At 28.8% G+C, this 14,334-nt stretch overlaps 1 protein-coding gene across 1 annotated transcript; it reads right to left on the reverse strand.

Moving 5' to 3' along the window:
• Positions 1–383: 383 nt before the first annotated feature.
• Positions 384–6,217, reverse strand: LOC125808546 (sodium transporter HKT1-like). Its single transcript, XM_049488229.1, has 3 exons — positions 5,107–6,217; positions 1,011–1,232; positions 384–772 (listed from the first exon to the last, which is right to left on the reverse strand). The coding sequence occupies exons 1-3, from the start codon at positions 6,186–6,188 to the stop codon at positions 574–576; spliced, it is 1,503 nt and encodes a 500-aa protein (XP_049344186.1). The 5' UTR covers positions 6,189–6,217; the 3' UTR covers positions 384–573.
• Positions 6,218–14,334: the final 8,117 nt, after the last annotated feature.

Genomic DNA, 14,334 nt, shown 5'->3' on the forward strand with positions numbered 1-14,334 from the left:
TCATGACTAACACAAACAACAGTGGTGAAATGGGCTCTCCTTGTCTCAACCCTCTCCTCCCTTCAAAATATCCTTCCCCATCAACTTTCACAGAGAAACTAGTAGTGGTGATACACTCCATGATCAATTATATGAACTTTATTGGAAAAACCATAGCCATCCAACATCTCCTCAATAAATTCCCACGGTATCAAATCATAAGCTTTTCTTAGGTCGATTTTCATCAAACATAGGAGTGATCTCCTTTTGGAGCAAATTATGACACATCAATATGTTATGTATAAGAGACCTATCCTGGACAAAAATTAAACAACTTGGTTGGCACTAACAATACTAGGCAGTACATGTGCTAGTCAAGTACACAATAGTTCAAATGGAGGAACTTCAAGCGCAAATTTCACATATATACAAGGAAGATAACCAACTATCTGCAGATTACATTATAATATACCAATACCTTGTTTTACAAAAGTGCAAAAGAAAGAAAAAGCTCAAAGATATCTTGCAAATTTATATTTATTTTACATACAATTTGTACCTAGATGATAGTTAAAAGTAATCATAGTTGTGAAGTTATAATACTTTCCAAGCCTTTCCACCTCTTTGATTATACTTCTTCAACCTTCCAAAGAACATGACAATTATCAAAATGAACTTTCCTGTATTACTCCATTTTCCAGCAAATCCATATGTAGCATCCTTGCAATGGCCATCTGGATTTATTTGCCTAGCACAACTATACCCTATTGACATTCCAACAGTCCCATATGCACTGCAAAATTATCATCATTATATATATGCATGAGTTGGAGTGAAAATCACCTTAGTTATAATATTAATATGGCACAATACCTAAACATCCCTTAAAGTTAGACGCGTTTTATTTAGATCTCTTAAACTATCAGTAGTCTTAATAACTCATAAATTTGGCCATTTGATGCTCACTTTTTGGCATGTGGAGATGAAAAATGTCAATAAAATTTTATGAAGTGAAAATGTGGTGGACTCACCTTATGACTTCAAAGAGAATGTTGAGTACATTGAAGTTGAGTGGATCATTTTTCATTTTGTCTTTCTCCACAACACAAATAAGAATGGTAAAAATGACCAAACAAGAAGGTTGTGATAATGATATGTAATCCATTAAGCTTCTCCCTTTACTCTTCTTCATTTTTTCTGACTTCTCTTCATAATTGTAAACAGGCAAAAAAGTAGTATAGGATGATAGATACCTGTAAAACAACCATTGCAATTCTTACATTTTAACTTTATAATAGAAAGCTTTTGACACTCGTAGACATAGAAATTTTGTGGGACTCTATAAGACGTGCTTAATTCGAGTTGGGATTCTTATAAGGTGTATTGAATTCCAACTAGGATTCTTGGAGGCTACTCAATCCTAAACCCTCGTTCCTGCCAATATAAAGGGTATTATATTCCCCTGAAAAGACATCTCGAATATTGCACAAATTCATAAAGAGATCAAATTTAAATCATCCTTATTTGAGAAATACGCAACTAACGACCCTCGAATCATGGATAAATCTTATGAGAGAAGAATCAAGGGAGGAACAAAATTATACCCACAATATTTATCAATAAAACTATATTTCTTAGTTTCTTCCTATATTATTTGTGATTGCAATTTATTTCTGTCACTTTAAATTTTGTTGCAAACAATATTCATTACAAATTACTGTGTATTACTATAATAGGGCAGTAATAATTGTTATACTAATATTACATACTTCCTCCATACCTATTTATATGATAACTGGGAGAATTAGAATTTTCATTAAACGGGTTTAAATATGAAGATTTATACATTCAAAGAAATCAAAGAGGATTCAACATCTTCTCTATATATTTTAAACATATAAATATAAACAATGTAATATTTTACTGAAAGGGGTTCCTCAGGGTCAAGTCCTTATAGAAAGAAAGGAAAGGCAATTAAAACTTGTGAGCTGAAATAATTAAGTTATAGATATTTGTGATTATAGATCAACTCATTATAAATAAAAATGAATATTTTAAAGTCGAATTGTTATTAAACATAGAAAAATATCATTTTTTTATTTATATTCACCGATAAAAGAGTGTCACATAAATTAAAACGCATCAAAAATATTTAATAAAGTTTATGATCAAATACAATATCTTGGCATCTTATTCACCTTCTCCTTTTATAGTGGGAGATGATACGAATAAATCTTGCAAAAGGATGATAAAAGAGTGGGCAAGAAATATTACATGCTTAGTATATATAGAAGTGAGTCATGGATCAAGAACTAAAAACTGAAGACGTGGAGAGACAAGAAGCAGATGAAAAGAATTAAATATGTCATCGAATCTTGGGAAAGTCTATATATGTCATACAATATAAGTTTGGCTCATTTATGTCATTTTTGTTTGAGAAAAAATTTCATCCATGTCATAGATGAGCCAAACTTTTAACTGATGGCATAGATGAGTGCTTTATCAAAGTGTGATAACATATTTAAGCCTTTTGTCTTTTCAAAAAATAATTTGATTAATGACGTGGTCAAATTATCATTGTCCACGTGTAAAAGAAGTTTTGCAAAATTAATCGAAATTGTTTTTAGCTAATAAATAATGACATGGGTGAACTTTTTCACAAATGAAAATGAGATAAATGAATCACATTTTTAACAGATGACATAAATGAGTTCTTTTCTCAAAGTTCAATGAAATATTTAAGTTTTTTCCTTATATAAAAATTGTGAATTTTAGAAAATTTAAAAGAATCATTTTAAAAATATTTATGGTTACTCTAATACATGATCTAAAAAGTTTTAAAATGATAAAAATAATTTGAGAATATATAAAGGGTAACCTAATTAGTCCAATAAGCTTTATAACAAATGTTACAGACTTACAGTATTAAATGATATGTTTAATGAATATATTAAAACCTTAATAAAAATACATATGTTGGATCCAAAGCAATATGCTAGATACACCAAATCACTGATTTGAAGTCAAGGTATAAGTCAAAATAAATAAATAAATAAATAAACAATGATGAATATTTGTGTAAGAATAAGGAATTTGCTATGTGGCTGAAAGAAAAGAAGAACGTGTTCTTAGATCTTCCATTATATGAATTGTTTTGTGACTCTCTAAAAATGGAATATCAAAAAGTAGGGTATCTACATGACTTCTCTATTTATGGAGTAGTAAAATATTGTCACTTCTATGTATATATATATATATATATATATATAGTTGCTTTTATGTGAGAATATAAATAAATAGGAAGAGCATTACAAGAAGCTGTTAATCCATTTTAAAAACCTTTACACAATCAATGCCCAATGGAGGAGAAATTCATTATCTTTGTTGGATGTACGAACAAAATTTCACATTGATAGCTGAAAAGATTGAGGAGCTATTTATAAGGTGTATGATCTGTTAATGATGTGAAGCTTTTCTCGAGACAACACTACAAGAAAACATGAAATTAGCAACGGAATTCAACAATAATTCTTGGCTAATCTGTCGCTATATAATTAGCTCCTAACTAATTGAATTTTCAAATAGTCTATCGTTAACGCCACTAAATGGGATTACCATAACATTTTTATTGTTTAACTACAAAATTTTGTCTCCTTATTTTCTTGTAGTGGTAAAATCATGAGGACTTGATCCAAAGTGGACAATATCACACTATATTAAAAGTATCATTTAGCTAATTTATCTTAACAATTGATATCATAGCTTAGGTTAAGAGGGACTAGTATGACGAAGGAAGATGATGGTGTGGAGCAAGCTAGTTGTGGGCTCCTGTTGCCATAAAATACTCCCACAATATGGGTTCACACAGTGAATTTCAAAAATTGATCCAACGTGGATAATCGTGGTGATGTGTTATGTGGAACTTAGTTCAAGAGAAGATTTGATGGGCGTGTGAACAAAGTACCACATTATTAATTGAAAAAGATTGACAAATTGTATATAAGGTATAAAATCTTTTAATATTGTGAGTCCTTTTTTGAAAAATTTGTGGCTTGGAGAAAGAAGTTCAAGTCTAAATATTAAATTAGTTAGAGACAATATGAATATATAGTGCTTCAACTTATCATGAATATTGTTAGTGGAGAATGAATTATGAAAATATGCAATATCTCTTAATTTTTAATGCTAGCCAGCCTGTGTCCACCATTAATGATCAGACTCAAATTTATGCAAGTTTTGTACTTGTATTCCACAAGCCATATTCGAATTATAACACTCCAACCAGCCACACAAGAAAATTTACATAGTTAAATTGTATATAGATATAAATGGTATAATAGTGTAAAGAAAATTTACACTATCAATACAGGTTAAAAAATTGTAATATGTTATTTTTCAATTTATGTGATATTGTTTGATTTGATAGTTGAAGAAAGAAACCAAATTTGAAACTTGTGATCTACAATGCATTTTGACTATTTGTGTGGCTATAAATCATTTTATTAAAGGTAAAAAGAGAATTTCAAATAAAATTATTTCCAATTATAAAAAGATAACATTCTTTCTAAGACAATTTTTAAAAAAAAAAGTCTCACATAAATTGAGACAGAAAAAATATCATTTTTCCACAGTCATCAATCTCATCCTCCAATAGACATACACTTATATTTTATTTTGAAGTGATTTAATAGCGTTGTAACACTTTTAACACATTTGTTTAATATTTAAACCTAATGTGTAGTTAACTGTTTATCATATCCTATTACAGTATAACTTAAACAAATATGTTAGTATTAACATAGTTGCGTGTGGATGATAAACTTCTAAACAATGAACTACTTTCTCATATCTCAATTCATGCAACACTTTGTAACTTAACATTAAATTTGAAAAAGAAAGAAAGAGTTCTAAAATTGGTAATCTAAAACAAATCTTAGATATTTGTGTGATGATAAATCATTTCATTAAAAGGTAAAAAGAAAATTTGAAAAATACGTTATTTCTAATTATAGAAAGGTGACATTAATTCTTTCAGACACAAATGAAACAAAGAAGTATGTATGTCACGTAAATTGAGACAGAACACGATAGAAATTAAGAAGAACAAAAATTGTAGAGAATACTTACATCATTGAGGCAAACAATACTAAGATTGCTGGAGTAAAAGTTGAAAGATCAAATACAGATTGACCAGTATGCCTTGTATTCACAACTTCAAACAAAGATCCCACAATCTTCTCATAAGTACTCAATCCAGAAGTACCTTCAGAATTCCACTCCAATGAACAAAACACAACAAATTGAAATACTATTAATCCCACAACAGTAATTGCAATACTAATTGTTTCATAACATGGAAAAATATGAGAAAATCCAACACGTTTCGAGTTCTTCAAAATATACTCAAACTCATGTCTCTTTGTGATTTTCCATAAGAACATTATAACGAGGCGTAAACAAGGAGCAAACAAAGTGTTTCCTAGAAGGATTTGAGGGATAAGAATGAGAAGAAGACCTGAATTTTGCTTGAAAATCATCATGTTTTCATTTGTAGGTACAAAACCACAGTTTGCAAATGTTGAAACTGTGGTGAATAGTGAAAAAGTATGTAAATTAAGACCTTTTTTGTTAAGGATTTGTTTCGCGCTAGGGATGATTATTATATAGAGAGAAACTAACGATGAACCAAGAAGAATAATAACTAGAATATATCCAAAAACCACGTTACTCAACAATCTTATCGATTTCATCTTTATAATTTCATCGTGATGATCATGACTATGATCTTCGATAGGGTTTGTTATTATTACATCTTCTAACTTATCGTCAACGTTTATTACATTTCCTAGTTCATAATCGTTGCTACTAAAAGATTCATCTTTGGTTTCTTTCTTGATGAGTTTAAGTCTAAGAAAAGAGGTAAAAGCTTCCCCACCAAGAAACATCAATATGGTCATGAAAACAAGTTGAACATTTGAGAAAACTTCCATTTCAATAGTGGACATACTAGAAACTGTGGTTGAAGAAACAGAAGTGAAAAAAACATCTAGGTTTTGAGGACGAAAAGACGGTAGGGTTCTAGGTTTTGAAAAATAATTCAAAGCTAAGAAACCTAAAAATGAAAGGGTTGTGAAATACCCTAATTCAATCCAAAATGGCTTTACCCTAAGACTCATAATCTTAAAGAAAGAAAATGAAAGTGGCTTCATTGGTAAAATAATTTTGTTTGGCTAAGTTTTATTTAGTCAAGGGCTCAATTTATAGTAAAAATTGCGAAGTAGTGAAATTCCTATACTAAGCTTTAAATTAATCCCAACAACATATGGTGTATCAAAAGGAGTTGGAATATAATAATTCTTGGTAAGTGATCATGATAATTCCTTATCATAGAGTTAGTGGAACAAGATGCTTTACCATTTATTTTTATTTTTTAAAACGTGTTAAAATAGGCATCTATGCATTTCAAGTTTATGTCCAAATTAATGTCTACTTAGTAATGCATGATAGTGTTGTGAGAGACTAAGAGGGATTATGGATGAGTTACTTGAGTGATGAATCCTCTAATTTGTTGACATTGCTTTTGTAGGATTTTTTTTTTCAAAGATTAGTTAGTGGAGTGATTATTTTCAGTAAGAATTGTTGAAAGGGTTTGTCAAGTGGAAATGGAGAAGAGAAAAAAAAAAGTACTCCTATCGGTCGGTTCGATTCAATTTTATGTATTATCGGTTCGATTTATTGGTTTTCGGTTTTAAAATATGCTAAGCCAATAACAAACCAATAAGATATTTTTATCGATTTTTGGTTTTTGATCGTTATTGATTCGGTTTTCGGTTTACCCAATAAAAAAATGTCCGTAAAATATTATATGACTTCTCACTTCTCTAAATGCTTTGATATAGTGAAACAAGAAATATAATGAGAAATTGCATCAATAAGAGAAAATATAGTATGAAGGCTATAATTACATGTCACCGCCAAAACATAATAGGAAATTTCTAATGTTAATCAAATTACAGACCTTTACAAACTTGCAAATGCTACAACCTACAATTACAAACTAAAACTAAAATCAAATAGTCCAACAAGACTAAAACTAAAACTAAAACTAAAATTAAATAGCTACAATTGCGAACCTTACTTTAGTCTTTAGGTTTTGAGTAAACAATAAAGACTAGTAAAGCGGCCTAGTGTGAAGTGGGTAGAGTACTAAGTGTCTAGTTATATATTAAATTATTAATATTTAATACTCATTTAGGAAGGATAAAGTAGTAAGTTATTACCATCTTATTGGGTTATCGGTTTACCCAATTACCCAATAATAAAAACCGAAACCGAACCAATAACCCAATAACATTTTTTTATAAACCCATTTAAAACCCAATAACATTTTTTCAATTCGATTTTTGCACACCCCTACTCTTGTTTATATTTTCTTTGTTTGTTTGGGCACAAAATTTGAAATATAAAAGGAATTTTTTGAATCTTATGATCTCAGATTATAGACAAAGTAAAGGGAATTCGTGGATTCAGTTGAGTCTCGCATAGCTAACACTATCATGACGTTATGTGATGTACCTCTATTAATGACGTGACTTGCAAACAACATTGATAATATATAACCAAATGAATAATATAAAATAAATGGAAAATTATTATGATTGATACCGATTGAAATGATTTTAGCCACATCTTATTATATTGGACATGTCAATTACTTATTTGATACTGTGTTGATTTTTTATTTAAGTGTCACATAAGAAGCTTTAGTAGGATATAATTAAAATGGCATGCATCATTGGCTCATTGCAGGTCGTCATATTATCAACTTGTTAGCCATGATGATTTAAAGGCTTAATTAATATGTATCTTGAATATTTATCTAAATTTTATTTAGCTATTTAAATCACGATTTGTTTCAATTAAACATTTAAACATATGATAAAGTGCATGTTATTATTATATATTGTGAAATTGATTCCATCAAACCTATATATACTATTGATGCTAGGAGAAGGGGTTGATTTAATAGTACTATTTATACATTTATTCAGAGTAGTAAGGGATTAGTCAGCCTAACAAAACGAGTTCCTGTTATGTCTATCTCTAGGTTTTTCAAAACAAACATCGATGGAACTTCATAACACAAAAAGAATTTTGGTTGTGTTAGATTATTACCCTCCTTTGCTAATGCATCTGTCACTTGATTTATTTGTCTATAGATATGCTGAATTGAGGGTTCCCCAGCTTCTGAAGTAGCTCCCTGCAATCATATAATATATTTGAGTAAGTAGGATGATCATGTACGAGGAGTGTAGTAATATCAAATAGTATATTTGAGTAAGAGAATGGGAAGAAAAGGCTTGAGACATGATATTATTAAGGGAAAATGGTCAAATATGTCCCTAAACTTTTCGAAAAGGTCTACATATATCCCTCGTTTAAAGTTTGGCTCACTCATGCCCTCGCCGTCCAACTTTTGGTCTAGATATGCCCTTATGGCGTTAGTTGGCCTGCTGGAAATTGCCACGTCATCTTTAAATGTCAAATGGAGTTGTCACGTCATTTTTATATTACCACGTGACATTTATATTAAAAGGGAAAGGGGTCGCTTATGCCCCTAAACTATCCGACCCACTTTTAAAACACCTATCCGACCCATAAATCACCCCTCTTTTAAATAACCTATCCAACCCGTTTTCAACAATTTTGTTTAATTTTTATTTTTTTTGGATAAATCCCAAAAATGAGTAATTGATTAATAAAAAATAGGAAAAATATGAAAAAAAATATAAAACTAACGCCAAAAATTTACAAATAAATATAGTAACCTTAAATTCAAAAATTTCAATAATTTTTTTAATTTTTTAATTTTTTTTTCTGTAAATCCCAAAAATGAGTAATTGATTAATAAAAAATATGAAAAAAATATAAAATTAACGCCAAAAACTCACAAATAAATATAGTAACCTTAAATTCAACAATTTCAACAATTTTTTTTAATTTTTATTTTTTTTGGCAAATCCCAAAAATGAGTAATTTATTAATAAAAAAAGGAAAAATATGAAAAAAAATTGTTGAATATAAGGTTACTATATTTATTTGTGAATTTTTGGCGTTAATTTTATATTTTTTTCATATTTTTTATTAATCAATTACTCATTTTCGGGATTTACCAAAAAAAAAAAAAAAAATTTTAAAAAATTATTGAAATTGTTGAATTTAAGGTTACTATATTTATTTGTAAATTTTTGGCGTTAATTTTATATTTTTTTCATATTTTTCCTATTTTTTATTAATCAATTACTCATTTTTGGGATTTATCCAAAAAAATAAAAATAAAACAAAATTGTTGAAAATGGGTTGGATAGGTTATTTAAAAGAGGGGTGATTTATGGGTCGGATAGTTTAGGGGCATAAGCGACCCCTTTCCCTTTTAATATAAATGTCACGTGGTAATGTAAAAATGACGTGGCAATTCCATTTGGCATTTAAAGATGATGTGGCAATTTCCAGCAGGCAAACTAACACTATAAGGGCATATCTAGACCAAAAGTTGGACGGCGAGGGCATGAGTGAGCCAAACTTTAAATGGGGGTATATCTAGATCTTTTCGAAAAGTTTAGGGGCATATTTGACCCTTTTCCCTATTATTAATAAAGTCTCAAAAAAAGTGATTATCTATCTATAAAGTTAGCAAACAATTCTCCTTTTGGAATATAACAAGTTTATTATTATCAGCTGAATTAAAAAGCAATTAATTTGGAGTAATTGACGTTTCTATTTATAGAGAACATAAATAGTTAAAACAGACACTTGTTCAAAAAAGTCACACTCCTTTTACAAAACAAGCACACCTTTACTACACCAAAAAATTCCAGTCATAGTATTCAACAGTAATATAAGAATTGAATAGATGTCATTATGAACTGTCTCAATTTTTTTATCATGACATGATATTCTAATTATTCTCTTGTTCTTATTTTCTAAGTGGATATTACTACTGGATGGAATTATTATTTCCCAATTACAACATACTAGTTGAAGTGGAGGTTGCACTTGAGCTTAATTTCATGCAGACCTAACTTACTAAAAAATATACATGGAATGGATGGCCATTCTATATGTTTCATTTTTTTTTTCATATTCTTTTTATCAATTAATATATTCTGAGTGCATCTTTTTAGTACCAAAGTGGAATAAAATCACATTTTCAAATTGAAAACATTATCTAAATTTTCTAATTGGTTGATCAAAGACATTCGGAAAAGTTGTCAGAAAAGACTTAAAGAGGGAATGATGGTGTTATATATGTGACATATATTTTTAGTCAGTCTAGAAAATAATTTTTTATTTGATAAATGTTTAATAACATTATCAATATTTTATTCATCATAATTTTATTTATTTGACGATTTTTTTTTATTGATGTGAAATTAAACTATCAGCGAAAAGCTAATGTAAAACACCTATAAAGCATATATATTGAATTTTTTTTACCCTTGGTATAAAGAAGATACGTCGAACGAAGAGGTATTTTTTTGTAAAAAATAATATATTGTTTATGTATAATTACAAAATTTATGTATGTAACTTATCAATTTGATTTGATTTCATTTTCTCAATAAAAAAAACTAAATATTATGGATTTTAAAAAATTAAATCCAAATCAAACCAAGACTAAATTAAAATCAATTTATGTAATTGATTTTTAATCAAACCGTTAGCTAGGGGTGTACATGACCGGGTTGGTTCGGGTTTTTCAAATATCAAACCAAATCATTTGTATAAAAAATTTAAATTTATAAACCAAATCAAACTAATAAAATTCGGATTTTTTCGGGTTTTTCAACCTCGGGTTGGTTCGGGGTTTTCAAATACCAAACCAAACCATTGTGTCAAATTTTTAAATTTATAAATCAAACCAAACTAATAAACCTCAGATTTTTTTGGATTTTTGGATTTTTTCGTAAAGTTTGCATACAAACATATAATTAACTTGTGCTCCAAATATTTCTTTAGTCCAACCAAAATACAATTATCTAAGGTGTTTCTTAAGAAAATAACACAAAATATGAGATGAGTATTGATGACACTAAAACTATTCAATAAAAATAATAATGAAATCATCATATAAAATAAATATTGCAAATGATCATAATTTAAAAGTACTAAATCATGCTAAAATAAGTTTAATAACTATTAGTTACATTACTAAATATTTAAGAAAAATTAAAATTAGATTATGTATTTTAATTGTCTAAGCCAATGTAAAAAGAACAAATATTCAATATTATTGTCATTCTTAGTGTTGAATTGATTTTCTTTTTGCATTAGTATTAATTTGATTTTTATGTTTTATTATAATTATCAACATCTATGAACTATAATCATTATTGGACCATTCCGATCTGAGTTTTAAACTTGAAATAATTTATTAAAAGATAAAAACTATGAAATAGTATAAGAAATATTTTAAAATTATATCAAAGTAAATATTTTTATGTATAAAATAAAATTTTAAATTACATATATAATGTCGGGTTGGTTTGGTCACGGGTTTTTTTTTTTTTAGTTAAAGCCAAACCAACCCAAATATAGTCGGGTTTTTTTTCCCAATACCAAACCAAGTCAAACCAAACCACTAGTCGGTTTTTTTTCGGTTTGACTCGATTTGCGGTTTGGTTTGGTTTTCGGTTCGATTTTGTACACCCCTACCATTAGCTTCTATCCTTATTAATTTTTTTTTAAAAAAAAAACCTTTTTTGGCAGTTAATACCTCAAATGTCAAAACCTTCTTATATTATTTATGGGGAAAAAAGTCTGAAATATATTCGAACTTTGACCGAAATTGTTGTATCAATCCCAAACTTTGGGCAAGACCTATTATCCCCTGCACTATTTAATAATATATTTTAAAGATACATAAGTGCCCAACTACACAAGTTACTATTTATAATGATCCAATATTGACGATGTCCACGTGGACACCTATATATCTTTAAAATACACTATTAAATAGTGCAGGGGTAATATGTTATGCCCAAAGTTTGAGATTGTTACAACAATTTCGGTCAAAGTTTGAATATATTTTGAACCATTTTCCCTTATTTATGCTTTATTAATGTAATATTATATATAGTGTTGTTGTTAACTAGTTCTTAAACTAAAACATTTCATAATTGACCCCCTCACCCTCCTATTTACATTAATGGGAAGTGACATAAGGAATGACCATATTCAGGGAAGCTCAAGCATACTAATGATAGAATGATGCCTTTGCAAAGTTATTAATAATTCTTTTATGGGAAAAAAGGATAAATATATCCCCAAACTATCATAAATGGTACGTCAATATCCTTCGTTATACTTTTGGGTTGTGTACACGTGTCATAATCTCAAAGGCCTACCCGAATTTAATTTAATTTTTACCCACAATAAAAAAAATCCACCCATTTTTCATAATTTTAACCCGCCCATACCAAGTTAAAAACGCTCTTCTTCTTCCCCAATCTAACCTAACTTAAACACCCTTTGGTGTCAGTTCTTCCACAAATTAATTCTTTTTCTTCTAGTCCTTCGAGCCCCACGCATAACAGATGAGCACACACTATCTGGTTGTACACTTCTTCGGTGTTAGCATAGTCGCCGTACACCTTGTTAGCACAAACAACTCGTAGACTGCTTCATTCTCTAGTTTCTGCTCAATCATGTGTGCTTGTTTCTGTGTTTTTAGAGGCATGAAAAGCTTCATATGCAAAAACAGTTAGAAAAATATCAAAACTTGTGAAAAGTTAAAAGTTTTTTTTTTGGTGGATTGAGTGTGGGGAAGAGATTAAGACTTGGTGGTTGTTTTATAGGTGAAATTGAATTAAGGAATTTGAGTTCCATCATGTTTTTCCAATCTCATACATTCAAAATCAAATCTTTATGAGTGATTTCAGCCAAATTAACTGAAAAATTATACAAAAATTTTGTTGAAGAAGATGAAGAATAAGAAATTGTCTAAAGGGTTTCTGAAAAAAAAAAATCATGTTCTTCTTAGTTGAAAATGTTGTTCAAATTTAAATGTTTGAAATTAGTTATTGTATAAGTTAAGAAAAGAGGAATTTGAGAGATTTTACTGTCTTACCAAACTTCTCTTTTGATTTGGGTGCTTTTGGTTACAATTTGGGTCATGGGTTAAAATTGGGCAAGATGGGTGGGGTAAAAATTAAATTAAATTTGGGTAGTACTTTAAGATTATGACAAGTGTCCCTCCGTCTATCCTAAGGGTATATACGTTCTAGAATATTGACGGTAAGGACATACACAACCCAAAAGTATAACGAAGGGTATTGACGTACCATTTACGATAGTTCGGGGGTATATTTGTCCTTTTTCACTTCTTTTATTATCAATTTCTTCTGATAATTCTTTGTAGTTAATAATATAACCGATCCATTTATAAGTTATTAATAATCCTTTTATAATTAATAATATAATTGATCTATTTTTTTAAGACATAATACTCCAGATATATTAAACTTCTTCTAATATATCTTTCCTTATTTCATGAAAGTTTATTTTTTCTAGTTTCTATAAATAAAATACTCTATTTATTTTAAAGAAAATCTTTTTATTTATTAATAAAAAAATAAGGCCCCAAATTTGGGAGCCTATAGCACTTGTCAATTTCTTAATGTTTATGTGGCCTTTTGCTTTGTGTGTGTTTTTTTTTTTTTTTAATTTCTTATATTTTCTTATCCACTTCTTTTTCTTCAAATCTCTACCTCTTTTAATAATAACAATAAATTAAATAAAAAATCGCGACCTTAAAATAATAGACAATAAAACAAAATAATAAAAAATATCTAGTTGGAAAATCATGACTAAGTTATAAAAAGATAACTATCAATTAACAATAATACTAAAAAGGAGAAAATTACATAATTAGACATACTTCACTACCATATATACTATTATTATCTATACTTTCAAAATATTACATATCTTAACACTAATTAAGAGATATATTGAGAAAGATACACTTAAATACATGTATTTTTGCTATCGCATACACTAAAACAGGGAGAGAGGCGAGCGAGATGGGGAAGGAGGCAAGCGAAATTATTCGCATGTATCTAGGATCCTAGATACATAGCAAATGGCGAGTGAGATGGGAGAGAGACGAGCGAAATGAGGCAGAAGTGAGCGAGATTTGTTATCTATTTCAAATAGATGTGAATCCACTTGGATACAATGCATCTATAACAAATTTGACCCATATATCCTGAGATACATGTATCTAGATGTATCTGGACGCACCAAAATCTGATAAGACAAATAATATTGCAAACTTGAATGTATCTAAGTAAT

The sequence above is a fragment of the Solanum verrucosum genome, unplaced genomic scaffold (genome assembly GCF_900185275.1).
Source record: "Solanum verrucosum unplaced genomic scaffold, falcon-dt-bn FXZP01000160.1, whole genome shotgun sequence".
In the NCBI taxonomy this organism is placed as follows: domain Eukaryota; kingdom Viridiplantae; phylum Streptophyta; class Magnoliopsida; order Solanales; family Solanaceae; genus Solanum; species Solanum verrucosum.

Bases quoted from the DNA above. Each gene is read 5' to 3' on its own strand.
- LOC125808546 (XM_049488229.1), bottom strand. From the start codon at position 6,188: ATGAAGCCACTTTCATTTTCTTTCTTTAAGATTATGAGTCTTAGGGTA. The intron at 1,233-5,106 runs GTAAGTATTCTC...GTTGTTTTACAG, and splicing joins GTATTGTTTGCCTCAATGAT to GTATCTATCATCCTATACTA. The intron at 773-1,010 runs GTGAGTCCACCA...ATAATTTTGCAG, and splicing joins ATTCTCTTTGAAGTCATAAG to TGCATATGGGACTGTTGGAA.